This window comes from Genypterus blacodes, unplaced genomic scaffold (assembly GCF_046128005.1).
Source record: "Genypterus blacodes isolate CSIRO-AG114 ecotype Tasmania unplaced genomic scaffold, CSIRO-AGI_Gbla_v1 ptg000090l_1, whole genome shotgun sequence".
Taxonomy (NCBI): domain Eukaryota; kingdom Metazoa; phylum Chordata; class Actinopteri; order Ophidiiformes; family Ophidiidae; genus Genypterus; species Genypterus blacodes.
In genome coordinates, this window is record NW_027466895.1 from 997,501 (window position 1) to 1,020,943 (window position 23,443).

The 23,443-nt window shown below is 44.9% G+C and overlaps 1 protein-coding gene across 1 annotated transcript; it reads right to left on the minus strand.

The window, feature by feature from the left end:
- Nucleotides 1-8,156: 8,156 nt before the first annotated feature.
- On the minus strand, nucleotides 8,157-9,470 carry LOC143007510 (podocan). Its single transcript, XM_076158889.1, has 2 exons — nucleotides 9,343-9,470; nucleotides 8,157-9,255 (listed from the first exon to the last, which is right to left on the minus strand). The coding sequence occupies exons 1-2, from the start codon at nucleotides 9,468-9,470 to the stop codon at nucleotides 8,157-8,159; spliced, it is 1,227 nt and encodes a 408-aa protein (XP_076015004.1).
- Between the last annotated feature and the right edge of the window lie 13,973 nt (nucleotides 9,471-23,443).

Sequence of the window (23,443 nt, forward strand, 5' to 3'; positions counted from 1 at the left end):
CATGTTGAGATCCGTTTCAAAACAATGATAGATGCCACGCTGATATTTTCTTTTTTTGGTCAAGCGGAGCACAGGGAGTAACAGAACAAGAAAGGGAGAGGAAAGGGATCAACAGAGGCAGAGAGAGTTAGTTGGTGGAGCCAATTAGGTGTTGGCCACATCTGTTCTCTCCCAGACTCTTGATAATTCATCTGTGGTCAATGGCAGACCAGCCTCGCATGGAACGGATGAGCTGTGGTCAAACCCCTCTCCAGTGTTCTCATGCAGCTTTCCAAAATGCCGCGAACTATCCAAAAACTTTAAAGAGCCCATGTGTCCTCTAATACAATTTCATGAGATTAAATATTTTTGGAGCGCAATCACAGACCAGCCGCGTCGCAGCCAATGCACAGCGGAGAATCAGAGGGTGGGAAGCCAGTGGCGAGGGTTGAGAGTCGACTTATCAAACCCAACATTTCTGCTGCAGAGTTGGGTGGAACTGGGTGGATATTCTAGCTCTTAAAAACCAGCAGGCCAAAGGATCATTGAGTTGGTCTTGGATCGGTTGACGTTTACTCTACAGTCTGCCCCAATTCTTTCCACATACTTCGCATTTTCGTGTCCAAGTTCGCGTGGCATTGCAGCGTCTGTCCACTCTCTCTTCCCCTTTTCTCCCTCTCCCTCATGCTCTCTCTCTCTCTCTCTCTCTCTCTCTCTCTCAAGTCGACAAGGAGCGGGAAGGATGACAAACACAAATGGAGAGGTGGTGCGGTCACAAGATTTCCACCTCCTCAATTGAAAACTTTGTTGTGGAGCCGAAAACCTGCCATGGCTAAAACATTCCCCACACCTTCTTAAAGGGACACAAATCATTTCCTGTACATTAGATACTTAGTAATGGTTTCACCTACCATGCTGGAAAACACCAAGCATTAATAATCCGATAATTTGCGGTAATGGACCCAATTGGTTAATAAATTGTGAATGGGACGTTTTTTCCATTTTAAAATAGATTCGTTCTCAGCTAAGTCTCACATCTTGTTCAGATGTTTGTGTAATGAGAGACCTTGACCACAGAGCACTTAATGTCTAATGGACGGCAATGAAGCTGAGTCATAGAACATCGTGGTTTGATTAAAATTCAAGGAAATCAGGAAAGGTACAAGGGGCATTTAAAAGGAAAACATACGCTGTGAGGGACACGGCACATAAAATGGCTCGTATACACTCAGTGTGCACAGCCGGGGAGAATAAAGCCCAAAATGAAAACAAGAGCATGGCAAACTGTATAATTTGTACCAGAAATTGGCGAGTCTGTTGTCTCCGTTTATCGAAGCACCATTTCATTTACATTTTTCCTCCAATTTTGTTCAGCATGCTCAAATTCACGCAAAAAACCCTAATTATCATTTTCTCCTTGCTCATTCTGAAAGTTTAAAAATAAATTGTAAATTAAAAGCTTCAAAGTTTCAAACATTACATTAGTTAACGGCATTCCTGAAACGTGAAACTCTGAAAGAGTTCTGTCCTTATAACAACAACATTGTTATTCAATGTGGCTCTGTATTTAAAATCCTATAAATAAAACTTAGTAGGACATCATTCACTGGTCTGGCCTATGCAAAGTTACATCGCACCAATTTAACACATCTGTTTTCTTTTTCCTCACTCTGTCTTTGTGGAAACTTTTCCTCCTGATGAAGAGTTAAGTGCGTTGCGTCGCTGCCAACCGTTACTTAAATCCCTGCTGATCGAGCAAAAATTGCGAAGCTTTGAAAAGCGGATCAAAGTCATGCAGACATAGGTTGGACTCGGTGCATAGTGATTGAGGTTACAATGTCAAACATGAAGCAAAATTAAAGAGTTATGAACGTTGTGGAAAGTGGGAAAAACAATTCTTCATCGGAAATTATACGAAGATTCCAATAAATAAATATTACAGCCTGAGAATGGCCAAAAACTCTAGACACTGTAAGTTTTGTTCCTTATTGGAAACATTGTATTGTAGGCAATAACGACAGAGCCTCAAATGTGTTTCCTTTCAAAATAAAATGCTTTCTCTTCTTACTGCTTTCAATTTAATTTGGTCTAACCCAGTGCAATAATTTTGTTAAGTACATGATAGTACTCGATATTTAATAAAGCACTATTAGATATCGGGGACCATTGTGTTTTCCGCCACTTATCCAGGTCATGAACGCAGCAGGCTAAGTTGTCCAAATCTCTATATCTCTAACCATGTCGTCGAGTCCTTTCTGGGGGGTCCTGAGACATTCCCAGGGCAGATGGGATTTATAATCTCCCCAGCATATTCAGGGTCTGTTCCATGATCTCCTCCCCCTCTCCAGAGAGGCATCCAGGAGGTGTTCTGATCACTCCTGAACCACCTCATCTTTCTCTTTTAATGCAAACGCCACATTTGAAAAAGCAGATTGTAGTTATTTGCAGTATGATCATAGTTTGACGTTTTTCCAGACTCTGAGGTGTTGACCCTCATCTTGTTGGAAGTCACTGCCGATTGAACCAACAGAGCTCCATCATCTGCAATAAAGCGGAGGTACAATCCTGATGTGACTTTAAAAACACATCTGCAAATTTATGAAAAGTTGTTTTGGACATAAATTAACCATGACAAGCTTCAAGACAAACTGCCAAGGGAAACATCAGTGTGTGTGAGTATTCACGCTGCTCCACTCCAGTTGATCTGATATGATCATCATCTAGACCTCACCTTCCAAACCTGCCTGTCCTAACTCACTAACCTTCCTCATCCTCACTCAAGCCCCCCACTGCTCCCATTTAAGCAGTGTAATAACTGCAGTGATCGGAGATGGAAATCACCTCTGATTTGCCATCTTGTCACCAATGCTGCAAATTTGTTGGCTGTCAAGTTAGAGGCTAAACAGGGAGGATATTTGGGTCATGAGGTGCTGCAGCTCAGGGTCCAGCTCCATCACATCCAAACGGCCTCAGCAGTTCTTTCCCTGATTCTCCTGCTCTGTTTGTGACTCAACTGGCTTTGTCTGCTCTTTGAAATCCAGTAAAAACTGGAGAGGTGGAATGATTTCTTAGGTAATGTCTGGTGCTCTGCATGGAAAACCCGGTGCTCCACTTCCCATCCTTTGGGAGACACACACACAAACCATTCTTATTTATTTATTTAGAATACTTATCGTCCGCTTTCTGGCGGGCTGGCTGTATTTTGAACAATGAGCTGGTTTTCCTCATGCTGAACCTGTTCAGATTTTGATTAAAGGCGCTGTCACGGTAATGGCCAGCACAGGATGCCTAGGAACCACAGGAAGAGCTTCCTGCAGTGACCCAGTTTATTTGCAGCCAGACAGTGAGCTGTGTAAACAAGCACAAACGGTTTCATGAACATTTGTCTCATGTTTTGGAAAACATTTTATTGACTAATTACCAATTTTAGTGTCAGCATTAGAAAAGTAGTTACACAATGTGTGAGTAATAGCAAGATTGCCATTGTTAATCATTCTTTAATGTCACATTTTGCAACAGAAAAACAAATCAATGGCGGACATATAAAATATATGAGCAGCCCTGTGGAATGCTGTTAAAGCCAGAATGTGGTGTTGACCTGCTTCCTTTCACATTTGGTCAACACCTGAAGGCTTTAGGGCTTTTCAGTTTCACTGGGCTTGCAGTATAAAATGCAGGAATTTACAGGAAGTCGGATGAGGAGGGTCAACCTTTGACTCGCAGATGAGCAATGATAAAATCAAAGCAGCATTAACAAGTGACAATCAAATGTATCATTGTAAATTAGCGTTTCAAAAAGGCTATGTTTGCTTTACTCTTTCAGTCTGATAATTAACCCCACCATGTCTCCTTTTTATTGAGCGTTTGAAGCTCTGTGTTACTGGAAATGCTCTGTGCGTCTTGTCTGTCTGGCAGGTAGTCTTCACTGTGGTTTACAATCTCCATAATATTTGCCAGACTGATTGTCCTGCGTGCAGTAACAGTAAGCAAGGTCTTATTTGAAAAAGAAGCTAAGAGGGCAAAGATGGAATTGGTTCCATACAAGGGCTGTTGGTGAGCAAAGGAGCTTTAATTTGGAATGTGACATCTCCACAATCTCACGCTCTTCCTCCACCTCATCCGCTCTCCACTTTAGTTGATTTTGGTATCGATTTAACAGCGGATGTCATTAGACTCAGCTTTTATCTCTGTGTGTGCGATTGTAGTCACGCTTGTAAGCTGCAGGTACAGATTTGAATGTGCTCTGTTCAGTTTGTGCTCCGAGCGAGAGGTGCAAGAGGAACACACATAGGCCCCCTTGTGGAGCCCCTGAATAAAAGTGCATATGTGTGCTGTGTGTGTATGTGTGTTGGCAGTGGACAGGGTGTACAGGGTGTACTGGATATTGAGAGAGTGAAAGAGCATGCAAGTTGCAAAATTTGACAATGCACTGAATGCCGCTCTGCATTTTGTAACTGTAGCTAAGTCTCCATCTGACTGTGTGTGTGTGTGTGTGTGTGTGTGTGTGTGTGTGTGTGTGTGTGTGTGTGTGTGTGTGTCAACTTGTGCAGAGTCCATCTGAATACTGTGCTCTGGTGTGTGTGTGTGTTTGTGTGTGTGTGTGTGTGTGTGTGTGTCAGCACAGGTCTAGGCCAGCAGCAGATGATGGGCTGTGTGTGTGTGTGTCTAGAGGTCCCTCTGGCTCCCATGGTTTCTCTCTCTATCCCCTCCTCCCTCTACTGCTTCTCCCCTCCCTCTCTCCTTCTTTCCTTCTACCTCGTTTCGCCCCCTTTTCTCAGCTAACTCAGGCGCCACCTCCCTCTCAGACATGCAATAGCACTCTTGAAGGCATCCATTTTAACCCTTCCACAGTGCGCCCATGTGTGCCTGTGTGTTAAGTTCGACTTACAGAGACGAAGAAACTGAAGCCGTCTCGGTCTGAATGAAATTTGGGGTTAAGGTTAAAGTTTAGATTTGGGTTGATCTCAGGTTTAGGTGAACATGGTGATGTTTATGGTTTGGGTTAGGCTTAGGGAATGGGAGGTTTGTACAAGTACAATAATGGAAGTGTGTCTGTGCGTGCGTGCGTGTGTGAGGGGGAGAGACAGAGAGAGAGAGAGAGAGAAAGTTATGGGATGCAGCCCTATTCACGGCAAATTGCATCTGTATGCATTTCTGACAACTGCATTCAATTACTGTATGTGAGAGAGAGAAACCACAAATAACACGCCGTCACTCACAGCTGTCGCACAAACATATCGGCGTCCCTCTATGTTCTCTGTTAAACTGTTAAACCCTATGAAACGTTTCACGGGCGGGCTTCAGTTGCACTCGTCGCTTCTTCAAATGTGCACTCCTTTCCATCTCCCGGTGCATTGTGGGAAGGAGGCCTGCAAGATTTGCAAATATGAGACGGTAGACGCTGTGTCTCTTTGTCCATCTGGCTCGCTCACGTGCAGGGTGTGGTTTAATATCCGCATCCTTCTGTCCTTTCCGTTCACTTTTCTCTTCTCTCTCTTCTCTCTTCTCTCTTTGTGCTGTGTATTCAATGTGGTCAGCACTGTGTCAAACGGCTCAAACTTTGTATTTTTCCACTACAGTAGATACACACACTGAACAAGAGTGTGTTAGTACATGGTTGACATTACAGGGTACATGTTAATTCAGGCTTTAAAATTAGATTATTGGGGATATACAGCATGTATCTGTGCTTGTAAACGCATCACAGTGAAGACTCTGGACATGATTTTCACCTGATGGCACTTTAACTGGAGAATAGTGACGATCGATTAACAGCATAGTGGTTTTTGGCATTTTGTCGCTATTGGATCTCGCTGCCGTATAAGTCACGTTTGATGTTAAGAGGAACATTTGGAAACAAGCTAAATTCTCAAGAGTCTGTCTGGAGGGAGATACCAACGATGAAGAGGGATAAGGAAGTGTACATAACCAAAGTGGGCGGATGATTGCGACAGTTTAGAAACGGAGAGATCAGACAGAGAGGTAGCAATCACAGCTCCTGCAAACCTCCTGTCGGGATGAATGTAAATATCCTGCTGCACAGGATACAAAGGTACACAAATGCATACCACATCTGCCAAACAACTACTGTTGGACTCCCACATGCCAGACGTCTGTGGAAGCGTTCCTTCCATGTAGATAGTATATTGTGCATGCACACACACCATGGATGCACACGTGCAACACGCAAAGACTGCAAAAGGGATCTTAAGGCGATTTAATAAAGGAGAGTGCATCTAAGAGTTTGCAATAGTACACGAGGAGAGAAGAGGTGAGGAGGTTTCCAGTGGCTCCAGGTAGACGTGCTGCGTTGTGATGCGGGGGTCGGGGTCCTGCAGGACCGTAGGGAGGTGCTGGTGAGCTCCCCCCCACCCCCCACCCCTGCTCCGCCAAAACTCTTCCCCTTCTGGACACACGCTGAGCCAGAGTGAGCTTGGACCCATCCTTCAAAAGCCTTCCCTCTCCCTCCCTACCTCTCTCTCCCTCTCTCCTTCACTCTCCCCCTCCCCCATGCGGCTCACCCTCCCTCCCTCCTCCCCACTCTTCTTTTCGCAGGGCCTATGGGTGCAGTGCCACGTTGCTGAGTGAAGTTATTAGAGAGGGAGAGAGTGGGGGAGAGAGGGAGAGCGTTAAGCACCTCCACGTGGGCTAATGCATTTTCTCTGCGTTCCTTCGTTTTCTTTTTCTCTCTCTCTCTCCCCCTCTCTCTCTCTCTCTCTCTCTTTCTCTTTTATTCTTTGGTCCTGCCTGTAGGAAAATAGCTGCTTCTACGCTTAATGCCGATGTATGTATTTTTCCAGGCCTGTGGTCGGATCGAATGCACTCTTGACTCTGAAAAGGCCTCATAAACACCTTTCACATGACTAATGCCTGTGTGCGTATGTGTGTGTTTGCATACGTGGCACTGGCGTTGCAAAGTTTCCACACTGGTGCGAGCCTTAAATAAACTAGTTTGGCCCACAAGATAAACTTCCTGAAGCATATGCATTTTTAATTGCCACAATTTCATATTTGGCAGCTGGAGATGAGCCCAATTCAAGGTGTCAGAGGCAAAAGCTGTCCTAGAAACTAGTTTTCTTATACATGGCTGACATCTAGTGGCTTTACTCTGTATGGCAAACACCTATTTCACAACTGAGGCCTTTATGTTGGTGTGTTTACAGAAGTCTAACTGCATGGGAGCTTTGCGAGGGAAAAACGTAAGAGTCAACACACATGTTTGTCTTGGCAGTAAAGTCTCCTGGCAAGTTTTGTGCCAGTGTTTATTGTTATTTCAAGAGGTTTACTAATCCTCTTTAATCCTTACTATGACAAAGTCATTATCAAAATGCAAACTAGATTTTATTTGCAAATCAACATTCCTTTACAAGTGGGACACACAAACAGAATTTTGGAACTATTTGTTCATGATAGTGCTTTTGCAGTTGGAACATTTGGATTAATGAGGATCTATCATCATGAGAGGGGCTTTAACGAGCTGTGGCGTGGTTACACTCACTCCCATCCCTGCAGGTCACACATTCTCTCCCTGCACTAATGACCAATCAGGGTTATTATGGCACAAAATCCAACATGGCACATTTGTTTTTGCCAAAATAAATTCTGGCAGAGAAGCTTCTTGTTTGTGGTTTTAGATGTTAGGAACATGTAAATATTGATGATGAACAAACCCACATTTCTGACTTTTTGAGGCTATTTGCGCTTCAAAATATATAATATACGTATATATGTACACATAAAACATAAATGTGGGTGTGTAAAAACGGTTAAGTTAAGTTAAAAATATTACACTCGGAGACAATGTGCACACTTTATTAATGTAATGAATCACTGCTCTAAGCTATATCTGTTACACGTCATACATTTCCTGCCATATGTTTGGCTAAAACAAAGGAAAACATGGGGGAAAGCAATACATGTGCTGAAAGTAGCCAGTGTGGTCGGTGGGTTTCACAAGTTAAATGTTGCTCCCCATAAATATATATTTTTACACAGACGTGCAGGTTTTCGACATTGGTTTCTGGCGTAGTGACAACATTCACCATAGGTCTGGGGTAAAACACAGGGGAGCTGTGGGCATTAAACATACATACATACTGTGTAAATTTAAACTCATATGCATAAATACTCTCTGCAGTGTGTTTCTCCATCCTGCACAGTCTGTATCGGCTCCTCTTTCAGTAAAAGTGCACCACCTGGAAGCCCCGTAAGCACCTAAAGGCCTGCGCGTCCAACTCCCCCAGATCGATCAGATTGTGCTCCAGCTGCACTCTCACCAGCCCGCTGAGGCTGCGCGTGTTCTCGCCCCAGCAGAAAGCATCCCGAGGCACCGACCTGATCTTGTTGTGGTTGAGCGCGACCGAGTACAAGCCCGGCGGTAACTGTCTGGGCACCTGGCGTAAGGAGTTGTGGCACAGGTCCAGCTGGTGCAGGACGGGCAAAGCCTTGAACGCACCCGGCGCCACTTTGAGGATCTTATTCCTCGCCAGGCCCAGGTGTTCCAAACTTTTCAAGGAGATGAAAGCACGGTTCTTTACCGAAGATATGCGGTTTCCCTCCAGATTTAGGGTTTTGAGGGACAGGGGAAGGTGTCGTGGCACCTGCTTAAGTCGGTTCCCCTCCAAGTTGAGGCTCTCTAAGTGAGTTGCGTTGCGTAGAGAGGCCCTAAGCAGACCCTTGTTCGTCAGTCTGTTAGCGCTCAGATCCAGCACCACCAGCTCCGATGTCCCATCAAACGCGCCACCACGAAACTCCTGGATGAGGTTCCCTCTGAGGTACATCTCTTTGATGGACAGTGGTAGACCCAAAGGCACAGAGACGAGCTGGTTGTGATTGAGGTTGAGTGTCCGCAGGTTGCGCAGAGGAGCGAGCACAGCATCGGGTAGTGACTGAGACCCGTTCCCCAGGCTGTTGTTGCTTAGACTCAGAACCAAGAGGCCGGGGCAGCGAGCCCATGCTACCTCCGACATCACACTCAGCTGGTTGTTGTCTAGACGGAGCTCCTCCAGAGACATTGGGAGGTCGGTCGGGACGCTTCTCAGGAGGTTCCGGTCCAGGTAGAGGCGCTTCACAGCCGGGACTCCCTCGAAGGCGCCCTCTATGGTGCCGTCCTTCAGCAGGTTGTTGCTCAACACCAGGAACTCCATGGAGGCGTATTCGCTGAGCAGGTCCAGCTGGATGCTGCTGATGTGGTTGTTCATGAGGAGGACGTAGCGGGTGTTATAGGGAATACCATAAGGAACGTTGGCAACGCCTTTGTCCGAGCACTGGACCACTCTGGAAAACACAACAAACACCACAGAATGAGTCCCAAATGTGTTTTAACATCAGATGTTACCGACACGTGGACAGTGCCTGTCTTACCTTCCATAGCAGGCACACTCAGGCGGACAGTAGTTGTCCTTAAAGAAAGGAAAATCCTCCTCCTCCTTCTCTTCCTCATCAGTTGGCTTTTTGCTTTGTTCCTTTCCTGTTTTCTTGCCCTTGCCCATTCCCACTTTCCTATTTTTGACATTTTTGCTGGTTTGCGTCAGCTTGGTCCCAGGTGTTTTTGTCGTCCATTGTGCCATGTTTGATTTGAGCTTGGTTGATTCTGGATTGGATTTATTTTCATTACGTTTCGGCGTAGGATCCTGCAGTTTTGCAGGACTCTTTCGATTTTCCGTTGTAAGCTTTGCTGCTTTTGGTTTTGTAGTTGACCCTTGCACACCGGCTATGATTCCGCCCTGCTTTGGTTGGATCACAGTGATCATTTCCGTCACTTTGTGTGCACTGCGTACTCTTGCCACAGGTGCTGTCACTTTAACTGCGTCTCCTGCTTTTCTGTCGGTAACTGACCCCGTCAGGGTCGGGCTGACCTTCATCTGCCGCGGAGCCTCTGCATTTGAAGCCAAACTGTGAATGGCGTGATCGGTTGTCCTCGCAGTTTTAATAGAGACATGGAAAACGAAAGATGGAGGGGTCACTTCAGAGGTGGCTGGGGGGTGTGTGTTAAGCGTAAGTGGAAGTGATGAAGGGGCATTATGGTGATGTAGAAGAGGAATAACCTCAATCTCTGATTCTTTCCCCAGAGGTGTGAGATCACTAACAACTGTGAGACCCTCCCCTTCTCTCTCCACTAACTCGTCATGTTCCGCCTTTCCCGTTTCGTCTTCCTTCTCTGCTCTTTTGCTTCCTTCACTTCTCTCCTCCTCCTTCGTATCGCCCTCATTTTCCGCTTTCTCTTCCTCCATTCCATCCTCGAAGGGTGTGATCCCTGCCACCAGCTCCCTCTCTCTCTCTTCTATCCTTTGCTTCTCCTTCTCCATGTGATTGCTTTGACTCTGCTCGCCTTCCTCCTGTGCCGCTGTGATCGTTATGCTCTCGTGGCCTTCATCACTTTCTGGGCTCTCTTCTGCATTTCTACTTCTAATCTCTGTCACTAGGGTCAACCCCTCCTCTCTCCCTTCTTCCACAATCATTTCATTCTTGACCCTGGCTGTGTCTGGAAACAGCCCCTCACCCCTCCCATCAGCCTCTTTTGTCCTCCCCTCAATGGATTTTTCCTCCAAAGTTCTTCTCTCCTCCACTGATATGAGCGTCTCTCTTGTCTGCTCAGTCGTCCGCCCTGATTGGCCGCCTCTCGTCTCTGCAAGAGCTAATCCTATAGTGCAAAAAAGATAGCAACCAGTCAGACAGTTTGCATACACAACAGGACTTCTGTTTCTGTCTTGTTTTTCATTAAATAGTAAAATAGCACATATTGATGTTGATGTTGCTCAGTCCTTTAACAGCATCACAGCAGTCAGCCTTCCTTGGAAAATTTAGCATGGACGTGTTTATGACCCATTAAATGGGGCGTCATTATTTAGATCCGTAAAAGATTACAACTGAGGGTGTTGTTGTATGTTGCTGGTGAAAATGTTCACTTACTGGGCTGCAGCACGTGTGAATGTCCAGATACTGTGAAGAACATCAGCAGGAGTGGGAGCGCTTCCATTTTATCTGTCGCAGGATATGAAAGAAAATCAGGAAAAGGAAAACGAAACCCTGGATTTTCAAAATGAAGAACAATACATTTAGACTATTAGTAACTTTAATTTTGTGAGAATCTTTGCACAGTTGACAGTTATGAATATGGCTCACAGATAATGTGATCAGTTTGATTTATGAGAGTAGCTTACCTTTTGTGTCTGTGGCGTCCTTAGATGTCAGAGTTGGGCCCTTGCATTCGTCAGTTACCCAGCTGATTGCCCTGCAGACTCTGTGTACGGTTGAGAGGAGTTAAAAACTGCTGCCGTCCCCAAAAAATGAAGCTTCCTTTGACTTGCACGTACACACACACATACACACACACACACACACACACACACACACACACAGACACACATACAGATGCACAGTCACTGCCAATAGGTGCCTTCAATGATCTATTCCACAGGCTTTTCACACACACAGTCTGAGCCACAGGTAATGACTCTTTATCTGCAAGAGAATTTTCACACCTACGCTCAACACCGGCGGAATCCAAAGGATCAATAGCGGGAAAGAATGGAGACTTTAGGAAGAGGGGTCAAAGGTCAGGGTAGGCTTTTACAGTGGCGACTGTTTACCCTGCTCTGGGCAGACATTAGCATCCCAGTGGTTACATGGGGGGGACAAGTGGCTCCTGGAAGCTGCTTGGCCTTTGACCCATATGCTAATATTCTGCTGTGCTCTGGGAGGTTTGTGCAGTAAATAGGTAATTTACTCAAGGACCTGAGAAAGATTTATAATATGAACTATCTGTGCCTTTTATTTGTTGTAATCTTTCTATTCACATTAGGGATTTGATTTGAAACTCTTCCAGTATGTATTCATTCATCCACCTGGACTGCTATCGTGACTGCCGTCTCTACCTTTTGACAAATTCAGAGTGCAAGCATGTGACTTCTTTGAAGCAATGGCTTTATATCCTGGAAGGTGACGTCAAAGGTGGAATCAGATCTTCCGGACTCTTTGTCTGTTCTGTGTTTTCATCAGGAGTCTGTCACACATTATGTCAAGCAATCAGAGTGGAATTCCATCCAACTCAATTTCAATTAAAATTGTTCTCAAGTAAAAGTAGACAAGAAATATCAGTATCATTAACTCTGTCATATCAATATAAAAATCTTTTTTCATTGGAATAGAGACACATTTTCATTCCACAAGTAAACCATATTGAATTTGTGTTGTAGCAAACGTTTTTTACTGTAGTAGAACATTCAGAATTGTCCTGTGGAGAAAAGGTACAAAAGACAATCAATCAACTAGCTACATTTTATATTTAAGTACTGTATTTTTTGTAAATGCACTCGCTGTAGTTACTCTTCAAAGAAAAAATATGTATATAATGTAAATGCTGACATCTAGTGTAGAAAATGAAAAATGCAAAGGCAGATGTGCAAGGCCTTTTGTGTCCACAGGTGGGCAGCAGAAGCCCGCACATCATTGCTCAGGCTGCCCTGACACAGGCCACAATTGCATAACATTGCATGGGGAAAACACAGCAGTTAGATATTAATGTTCAGTCGATGGACACGTCTTCTTCAGTGATTTTATTTGAGGCAGCATACGTGAGAGGAATTATAACCATGAATGTTAAGTCCAGGCCTGTGAATGAACACACGAGGAGCCACCAACACCTTGAACTGTAGCATCTCATTCCCTGCGAAGGTGACCTAACACATGGGAGAGGAGGTGTGAAGAGCAGCAATAATGAGAGAGGAAGAAGAGGGGGTGGCTCCTGCACCTGTTAAAATAAATAAAAGTAAAAATACCTCTGTGTATTTCTGCATGTATTTTTGTATGCCTGTGCTGCACCACATATGGAAATTTTTTCAGTAAAACATACCATTTATCTACCATTTTATCTGCAGGTTTTGTTTTACTCTACAGCTCCATTTCTAGTACAGTCAAGCCGCAATGTATGAAAAATTCACCTTAAATCCTCATAAAATACTGTTATTTACATCGAGGTCACAGGTTTGAGTCAGTTGTAGCTCTCCTGTGATGTTACATATGTACATAAGACGAGGTTTGGGGTTACAATTACCTCTTCAAAGCAAAAATTAAGCTAAGCTGTACGTTCGCCTCACGGCAAGAAGATAACTGCCAGTTCTAAGCCCGTCCTCTGCTCTCATTGGGCAAATAATGATCTCATTGTCTGAGGTGTGCTCTGCGTCATCTGTTTGTCGCTGCCACATTGAGGCCATGGCAGGTAAGTGACCTCATGGTGCAATGAGGCATTTTCATAAAGGGGTTAGGACGTGTATGTGTGAATGCGAGTGTCTGGAGGCAGGTATGCGGAGTGCTGTGGGTTACCATAATTGGACAGAAAATTAATGACAACATTAACTCTGTTAGCCGTCAGGTTTTTGAATAACCTTACATTACATTACGAGCATTTGGCAGACGCTTTTATCCAAAGCGACTTACATTACATTACCACCCTACGCAGAGGGGGGAGCAATTGAGGGTTCGGTGCCTTGCTCAGGGGCACCTTGGCATGGACTCGAACCGGCGACCCTCCAGTTCCCAAGCGGACGCTCTACCCACTGAGCTACTGCCTCCCCCACCTTATCTAATTTACAGTAAACAAATATCAATGTTATGTAACTGGAGGGCATGAATGCAATAGAAAGGGTGATGGCCGGCGAAGAGAAAGATGAAAGTGAAATGAAATGGTACAACACCAGAGGGGCATCAGAGGGCATGCCTCCGCCAAGGCCTGACAAATCAGATGTGTTCTTCTGATAAACAGACACACAGATGGACAAGATGGAGATAGAGAGACGGTGAAAGAGGCAATAGCGTTGTGTGTGCAAGCAGAAACCCTCCCCCCCATCTGCTCAGAGCCCGTCTGGCCCCAGTAGCGACGGCGGCGGCGAGTTTAACAAGGGCGCGTGGGGGCAAAGGTCGCAGACTGCGATCAATTTATTGGCTCAGAGCAGCAGCCCCACATCGGGCACACATGACTCACCGGAGAGCAAACGCACCACAAAAAGGGACTTTCGTCCCCCCTTGTTATCCTGCCAGATCTAATCTTCATGTTCAAGTGCGTTCCTCGTGTGGGAACTCGTGTTTCTTCAGTCAGGCTCCTACTCATCGCGCAGCTTGTTTACATCAGTTGTTTTTCGCTGTGTATCGCGAAAGGGGGTCATACCGAGAATAAATGTGTTTTTCTAACAATATAGCACACCAATATCTGCTTTGATGTAGAGGGGATGTGTAACAGTTTGCTGTGGTTTGACGTTACAATAATATCTGCCTAAAGACTAATGTCACGGACGCCATCTTTGACGTCAGATGTTGTTTTTTCCCCCTATAAATAGTTCTGCTATCAGATACCAGAGGGTAAAGTAAATATTATCAAACAGTAACCGTTTGCCAGCATGATGGACGCCTGGTACGGCCAAGGATCTGGGCTTATTTGCTTAATTTGCTTCGGTTAATGAACACCCAGAATGCTCTGTGGAAAATCCCAAACGTGGAGATGAAGATAGACTGGAGTTTAGAAAAATGATGGAAAATCAATGAATCAACGCCTCCGGCCTGAGTAATTTGCGCCTGTATCAGAGAGAAGAATCACACAAACAGGAAAGGACAGAGAGAGAGAACATATTTTATTTGTTTCAGTTACAAGCATTTTTTCTCTTTAAGAGTGTAGGAGAGCTCGCAAGTGGCGGTGTTGGCCACACAAGAGCCTGTGAAGCGCTGTTGTCTTAACCCTGCCTGGAATAGAGCCACCCAAATTAAAGCTCTGTTTTTGTTTTGGTACGGAGCCCTTTGCGTGTCAGTGAGTTCAACATGGCGAAAAAGGATTTACAGGGAGAGAAAGATGAATGAATGAGAGGGGGAGGAGAGCTGAAAAGGAAGGAGAGAAGGAACACTCTGAGATTTAGCTAAGAGATAGATAAGGATTTAGTCTTTAACAATCAGTGAAATGGACATAGAGCTCCGTTGTGGGTGTGTGTTTGTGTGTGCTTTGTTCCAACTGAAGCTGTATTTGCTCCGGGTCATGCTGTAATGTCAGGAGGGGACGGTCCAAAAAATGAGATCGGGTCAAGATTATCAGCGTGGGCAGATCAGAATGTGGAAACTAATAGCAGGCATGTCTCCTCTGTCTGTCGTTATGTCTGTCTGTGTAACCATGGACTTTCAAAGACGCACTGATTCCTCACACACACACACGCACACACATAATTGGTGCATCCCGAGGAGAAAACGACTGATCCGTGTGTTTTTGCTCAGTGCACAGGAGTGTAAGAGCAACAATTAAAAGTGGCTCTGACATTTGGCCGCCGCAGATTTTTGTTCTATAGCCGAGCTGCTGGCTTTGTCCTTTAAATTACTCCCATTGTTCCTGCACGGTGACTCATATGTTACCGCAGCCTCCATTTAGATCACACCATAATAATAATACTGCTCGCTGTGTGTGTGTGTTTGTGCTGATTATTGATTTGTCGAGAAAAGAAAAGCTTACCAATCAAATGGGTTCATGTCCTGGCAACAAGTGTGAACTTTAGGAGTCTTAAAGTGAAACACAGCAGTTGTGTGTAAGTTAAACTGGTGCAGCAGAGACTCGGGGGACAGATGGACAAACAGTGTTTTGCAGGGCGGTGTGGGTCACTGGGCCTGGTTAACCATTTTTCCAGTTCTATGAAGCAATCTGTCAAACTGCGAAGCCAAGGCTGAGAGCTGACATGCAAGGTCAGAGTGTTTCCGTGGTAATGTACCAGATATAAACTGATGTACTGTCACCAAAGTCTTCATATTTACGCAGTTTACAATGTGGCTGAAGGGAAGATCAAGAGCTCTGTGAGGTAAACAACCATGGATATGAATAGAAAAATTAAGTAATTGTCTCCCTTTGCACTAAACCATGATTACTCACAGCTTTTTGTTGTGTTTTTGTCGCGCAAATATGTACTAAAGCCTAGAAAACCTCCACTCTTCAGCCAAAATGGTGGTGAGTTTTTGTTGCTTTACCCCCCAACAAACCCATGAGTCTTTTTAATGTGCATTACTTACTTTATTTGTTCACACAAACATACACCAGCAGTTAAACGGATTGCGAGGAAATAAGCTTATAGTACTTAGGAATCTAATTCTCTGCAGAAGGATGTAAACACACAAAACAGTGATGAATGACTGGAAAAGAGAGAGAGTGAGAGCGCGAGAAAGAGAGAGATGAAGAAAAGGAGGGAAAATGTGAGACTTCTTTCCATTTTGGGGGAAAACAGAAGGAACAAGAAAACAAGCGCAGTGCATTTCCATAAAATCCAAATCAGTCCTGCCTTGTCTTTATATTTGTGTGTGTGTGTGCGTGTGTGTGTGAGGGACATGACGAGGGGCCCTTGTTATTACGTCCTGCTGCTTTTCAATGGAACAGCTGTGTGAGCCCAGCCGTCTCCAAACAAGGCGCAGGCTGCCTGGTAACTGCCCTCCCATTGGTCAACTTTCCTCCCTGTCTGAGCCAATCATGTGGCGAGGAAGTGTAGGGGGGTGTGGGTAGAGGATTGTGAGAAAAAGTTGAAGAGAAAAACACAAAGTCGGGGTCGGGAGCCTCGCTCACCATCAGCCTCTAATCCAGACATATTTCAATGGAAAACCGTTAGTGTTTCCCAAATCCTGCCTTTGCTAGATTCCGGCTTTCCACCTCTGACCCCAGAAACGACGCTGAAACTACACAAAAACCCACCGCAACTTTCTTGACTTGTCCATATTACACGCATACGTATGACTTATTCATCTCTTCTTTTCTCTTCTGCTGATGTTGTGTTCAGGCAGGCTGAGACATGCCACTGCAAAACCTCCACAGCTCCTGACTGGGCTCTCTGGGGGATTATGGGTGTTTACAGTAGCTGATGACGCATGTGGTGGCTAGATGCAAATAGTAAATAAGAGTGTTTATGTGCGTGCGAATGTGAATTTCAGTCTAATTTTAGACTCAGTGTCTCGCTTTCTGAAAGCTGTTGTGCGATCTGTGGGCGCAGTGTATATGGTGTGAGGACACTGTGTATGTTGGAAAGAGTGGGCGGATACTTCCTGTAATTACCAATCAAAGAGTCAGGCAGACCTTTGCTAGAATCGGCATCACAACACACACAGCTCCCCCCTGCTTAAGGTCACTTCCTGCAAAATTTCCCACCAAAGAAAAAAAAGAGAGCAAGGAAGAGGAAGGGAGGAGGAGATGCGGGTGGCCTTTGTGATGTGGTCCACGACTTAGGCGTGTAGGTGTGCTTACATAAAAACACAAAAACACACATCACACACAAAGACTGGTTTAATTACACACAGGCGCGCCGGGTGGAGGTGCAAAAAACGCGAAACGTCGACAAGGCCTTGAGACGCGGCGCAAGCAGAAACACACGCATAACACACACCGTGTACTGACAGGCCGACATGCTGATGCTGTGAGACGCAGGACTGTGCACGGTTATCATATTCAGAGGATCCAGCTGACACGGCTCACACACCCACAGCTGATGGTACAAACTGGTACACACAGTTTGTACACATTTGTGATTGGAAGTAACTTTTATCAGCAACCTTATATAACTGCATGTCATATGTGGCAGCAGAGTGCTTCAGAGAAAAATGTAGTTTCCATGATTTTCAGGAAATACTGTATCGGCGAATAAATGAAAGAAGGAAGTTCATTATCCGGCTTGCCTGTAGCCAGTAATTTCCATTTTCAGGTGAAGCAATATGTAGCACAGTTGTCCCGATATGATTGCAGACTAATAAAACCTCAGGCCTGTAGGGGGAAGACCAGGACGCCCTCGCTTTTCCTCTCCTGTATGTAATAAGTCGAGCACAATGGAAGCGCCACTGGCTTTTTAACACGGAGGCCATCTTTATATAAATCACCCCAGCTGCAATTTACGCATAAAAACTCCTTATAACGTCCAATTAATCTGCCTTCTTCCTTTTCCTCGATGAGGCTGATTACCTTAAAATGGCACCCAGCCCAGAGACTTAGGGGAGCTGGGAGGAGCCAAAACAAGGAGTTTAAGGGGTTAAAATGTTGTTAAAGCGTCCAGCACCTTTAACCCAGTGAGAGGAGTTCACTCAGTGTTTACCGACGTCTGATTGGGAGGTCACCCGCTCCGTCCAATCGCCGCCCCAATCAATAACGACCCAGCTTGTGTGAGAAAACACCTCTAATCTCCGCCACAGACGTATCCGACTCTAATCCAGTGCGGTCCGGATTAGCTCGTCTGCTCTTCCGACCATCTCTTTGCGTTCTGACAATTAGAGCAAAGCGGCATATATTTCTGCAGATCAATGTGACATTTAGGTTGATTTCCTGTTTCCTGTCGTGTTTGGGGGAACAAAACGCCAACAACTCTGAAGTGCAGATTCTGTTTTGTTTGGCGCATGGAAACATGTTGCCATAGTGACCGTGTTAACCATTTTGGGGGAAGTGTTATGCAGGCCTGTGATCAAACGGCAGCAGATGGTTTCAATTCGGCGTTACAGGAGGCGGGTGTGTTGTGTACGTGTGTGTTGTGTACGTGTATGTGTGTGTGTGTGTGTTGTGTACGTGTATGTGTGTGTGTGTGTGTGTGTGTGTGTGTGTGTGTGAATGGGTGAGAGCAAGTAAGTGAATGAGACGGTGAGGACTGAAGAGTGAGAGATTCTATAAATGTGAGTCATACTGGCCAATATGGAAGTGACACACTAACAAACTGTATATTCCAGTAAATCCACATAGTACGTTACATGTAGGCTCATATCTATGTACACAACATGTGTATACTACAGATGTACATATGTGAAGATAACATATTGGTTTAAATTGACTCTACTTATTGTAAGCTTTAGTCCACATATATTTACATTTAATATACGGTATGTCACATCTTTTTGACAAATCCACACATACATGACACCTTTCCCTATATAGTGTGTGTGTATTTTTACATTTGCCAGAGTCAGAGTGCTTGGAAAATCAGTGTCCCTGCTAAAGCGAGATGTGTGTGAATGCTTATGTGTGTGTGTGTTTATGGTTGTGAATGGGGCTGATGGAGATAGAAGCCATATGATCAGCAGATGCTTCTGTAGCTTCTGTAGGACGTCTGGCAGATTGAGCTTTCATTAGTTCGACCATCACTCTCTCTCTCTCTCTCTCTCTCTCTCTCTCTCTCTCTCTCTCTCTCTCTCTCTCTCTCTCTCTCTCTCTCTCTCTCTCTTTCTCTCTGTCTGTCTGTCTGTCTTCTTCTGTGTTTTATTCTATTTTTCTGTCAGCCCAGCAGAGCCGATGTGGTCTCTCTCGCGTGCGTTGCTCATTTTCCACCGGCTGTATTTCGCCGTCGACAGGAAAAAGCTTTTAGTGGCGCTTTCACAGAGAGACCTTGAAAATCAGTGAACGCCTGTGTTTTTTTTATTCCGAAATGAATGAAAACGCTAGGGAGAATTTGTGGTCTTCGCTCTCATCCGTGCACACGTGGAGCCACTTAGCAAAGATTGTTTATGGGCACACACACATACACAAGTAGGAAGGGGAACAGATCAGGTCTCAGGTTTGATCCTAGGTGTTGAACTGCCAAGCTGTCATATAAGTAAAAATAAATCCTACACACGCACCAATGCGGTGATCCACAGCACCAAATTATCATCTCCTCTTACCATTTTCTGTATCTTCCTTACTTTTGCTTTGCCTACTTGCATTTTCCAGCCATTTATAGCCTCTTCAGCCATTATCTCTGAGCACAGCCCTTCACAGAAGAGGATGATGAGCGGTTTAGCATAAATGATCCAGACTTGAACTGTGATTTACATCCCTGCTTAAAGACTCAGTGGTCCAGACATGCATTCCCTTCCCCCCAACCCCTCAACCCTTCGGTCTCCAAGCTCAACGGTCTCAAGGCACATTAAAGGGCAATGGGCTTCTTCTGTAATTAGGCGGTGAAATGGCACATTGAAAATAATGAGGTGTGCGATGAAACGTGGAGGCATTTTAAATTGTCGTTTAAAATGCCTCCACGCAAGGACCGCATCCACGCAAGGACCACATCCACGCAAGGACCACATCCTCTTGGACGTTTTAGGCCCTAGAAAACAAAGAGCGGTCATTAATAAGGGAGCCGATGCCGAAGCCTAATCCAGATGAATATGAGGTGCGCTGTTTCCTGTGCAAGTCGTTGTTTTTTCCTATACCCAGGCGCCTGTTGTTTACGGCAAAGTACCAGAGCCAATTTGCCGTGATTTTGCAAAAGTGGCTGTGAAGGAGGCCTGTGCTGACTTCAGACGCAGCACTAACAATCATAAAGAAAGTGAATTTGTGTTAATCCCAAAACACAGAAATGTATGGAAAGTAGTTTGATTCCATGTTATTAAAAGTTATAAAGTGGACATAATATACATTCAACTTTCTCTGTTCATATAGAGAGAGGTCTCAAGAATCCAATGTACTGCACACTGAGTGAAAACAGCATGGATACTTACTGATGACCAAGTGCATCAACCTCTCTCTCTCTCTCTCTCTCTCTCTCTCTCTCTCTCTCTCTCTCTCTCTCTCTCGCTCTCTCTCTTTCTGTGCGTGTGTGTGTGGTTGTGTGTGCCAATAAAGTTCACAGACTGGCAGATAGCGTGCAGGGATGATAAGTGATGAACACACTGCAAACATGTACTGTAAATACTGTAGCTTAGCCACAAAGTCATGTACAGTTTGTTCTCAAATACACATTCTGTAGGTTTTACATGATCATGCAATATTTGTGTTTCATCTTTATCTCATTTGATACATTATCCTGATTTGGTGTGCAGTCAACATGCCAATGAGATTCAAAACTTCAACAATATTTGTAATAAAGGCAACAGTTTTCAATCAAATCTGGAAAGTGTATTTCAAATAAAGTATTATTTGTTTGATTGGAGCATTTACAAATCATTTGATCTTTGCATAATCCCACATTCGTTCAAAATCCACTGCTCTTCTTCCTCCTCTTCCACCTCTTCCTCCTAATGGCGGAGTGACTCAGTCATTGGCCCGTGTCGCTCCCCCTCTCTGTTAAACACCACCAACTCGTTCTGAAGTCAAACCCGGCGGTGAAATATTAGCTCCCAAAAAGCAACAAACACTTCTCCAAAAGCCCCCGGGACAGTAAAGTTTCCCCCTGCTGCTTGAATCCATAATGGCTCCCGGCTCACTGAAATAGCAGAGGCTGACAGGAAGTTTGACGCAGGCGCTGGGCGGTGACCTCAGCGAACATCAGCTAGGATGTAACATTTAACAGGCAGTCTGACAAAATGTGACATTAAAACAGACCTGGTAGGGAGTGTGAGTTTGTGTGTGTGTGTGTGTGTGTGTGTGTTTGCGAGTGACTTATCCTCTATCCCATATATTACAGAATCTCCACAGTATCCAAACTGTCCTGAGTGAAATCCATGGCGAGTTAACAGGGAACTCAGTGGAACAACATTTTTGTGATTAATTTAGAAAGGATTAATTCAGAACATTGGGATTAATGAGGGATTATATGACGAGCGCCTCTCCCTGGGGGCGGACGCGTCACACACATGGGGAAAGCAGAAATAGCAAAAACAACCAAATTCAGGGAGACCTCCGAGCATCTGAACATATAGAGGAAGAAATCTCAAACGGCTGTTATCTCCGGTTGCTTGGCGACTAATTCACCAAGCAGAAAAAAGCTCCTTTAGGTGCTATTTGTATATGCAAAGCACGGACAAGGGGGAATAAACAATCTGTGGGTGTTTGGAAGTGCGTGTGTATGTGTGTGTGTGTATGAGAGAGAGGGAACAGGGCTATGGGGTGCATCAGCAAAGCCTGCCTGACGTTCTCAAATGTCGGGTGCAGGCAGACGGCGTGAATCATATTCTAGAATCCGTCTCACTTTTTAATCCAAACCTTTTGAGTAAACGTAGATGATGATGATGATGATGATAATGATGATGTTGATGATGCTTGTTTACTCTGACTAGTGCTCAAATCGTCCCGTGTTATGATACCAGTTAAGTGATGCGACCTGTAAACCTTTACTAACGTATTCAGAGTGTTCACTTTAGAGGATTTGGAGCATGTGGCAGGCATAAACGCACACACACACACACACACACACACACACACACACACACACACACACACACACACACACCCCTATCACAAACAATAACTGCTAACACACTGATCTCTGACTTCATTCTCCCTGCCGTTGAATCTCGTTGAATCTTGTTACTCCTTTGATGGCCATTAAGTTAAGCAGAGGTAAACAGATCCGCATTGGCTGCAAATGAAGTTTGCGCAACAAAACACACACACACTCACAAGCACACATAAACACACACACCCTCGCACTCTAAATGAACAAAAGCAAACACACAAAAAAGGGAGAATTAAAGGAAACACACGTGCGCGCACACACACACACACGCACACTGGCTGTGTGGCTCTGCATGCCCGGCCTCAGAGACACTTCATTAAAACATGAATTATACAGGGAGAGCCAGAACATCCTGTCCTCATGACTGGAACCTGTGTGTGTGTGTATCATGGCGAGACAACAAAAGAGTGATAGAAGATAGAAATAGAGCGAGACAAAAACGAGGGTTACAGGGAGAGGAGAGGAGGCAGTTTGTGCGCGTGCTTGTTTTTGTGTGTGTGTGTGTTTGTGTCCCATTTCATTTCATTGCATTTCCCATGCTGCTGTGCACCCGTTGGAAATACCAGAATGACCAGTTATGCGATTAGATATGTTCTACCACACTCAAGTTGACTGTACGATGATGAATCACAGCGTTTACATTTAATGGCTTCATATAAAAGCGTTAATGTGTATTATTAAATATGATGATAAACGTGTCAGAGCTCTGCTAAGGCCCGACAATGCTAAACACGTACCTTTGCATTAACGAGGTAATGGGGAATCAATGGTGTAAAGATCTTCTTGTGGATAAGAACAGGATGTATAGTGACATCGTCTCCACGCTGTCAGTAGTCATGTAACAAAATGATCGGGCTGTGTGTGTGTGTATGTGTGTGTGTGTGTGTGTGGTACAGAAAGTGAGAGATCAGAAACATCTCACATGCTAACAAACAGCAGAGGACATAACATAACGTGAGCTTGCCATCACGCCAGACGGATTCTTTTCGTGTTCTCAAGACCAGCATGCCGTCTGCCCCGCTGGTGTTGAATGTGTGTGTGTGTGTGTGTGTGTGTGTGTGTGTGTTTGCATAACCCAGTCTGTCGGGGTTTCATAACCGCATTCATCTCAGGCCACTGCTGCCGACTTCCCACACAGATGAATATTGATTTGATTGGGGCACAGGTCTGAGTTGCATTCATGGCGCGTCCCTGAAAAGCGTGTGTTTACGTTAATCAGCGCGAGTAACCACGGCAACTTCATGTACTCTGTAGCTGCTCGCCCTCTTTCTGTTCTGCTTTGACTGCATTGTATCGGTGTGGAAGTGCGATGGAGCCAACAAACGTACCTGACA

Bases quoted from the DNA above. Each gene is read 5' to 3' on its own strand.
- LOC143007510 (XM_076158889.1), bottom strand. From the start codon at position 9,470: ATGGGCAAGGGCAAGAAAACAGGAAAGGAACAAAGCAAAAAGCCAACT. The intron at 9,256-9,342 runs GTAAGACAGGCA...TGTGTTTTCCAG, and splicing joins GAGTGTGCCTGCTATGGAAG to AGTGGTCCAGTGCTCGGACA.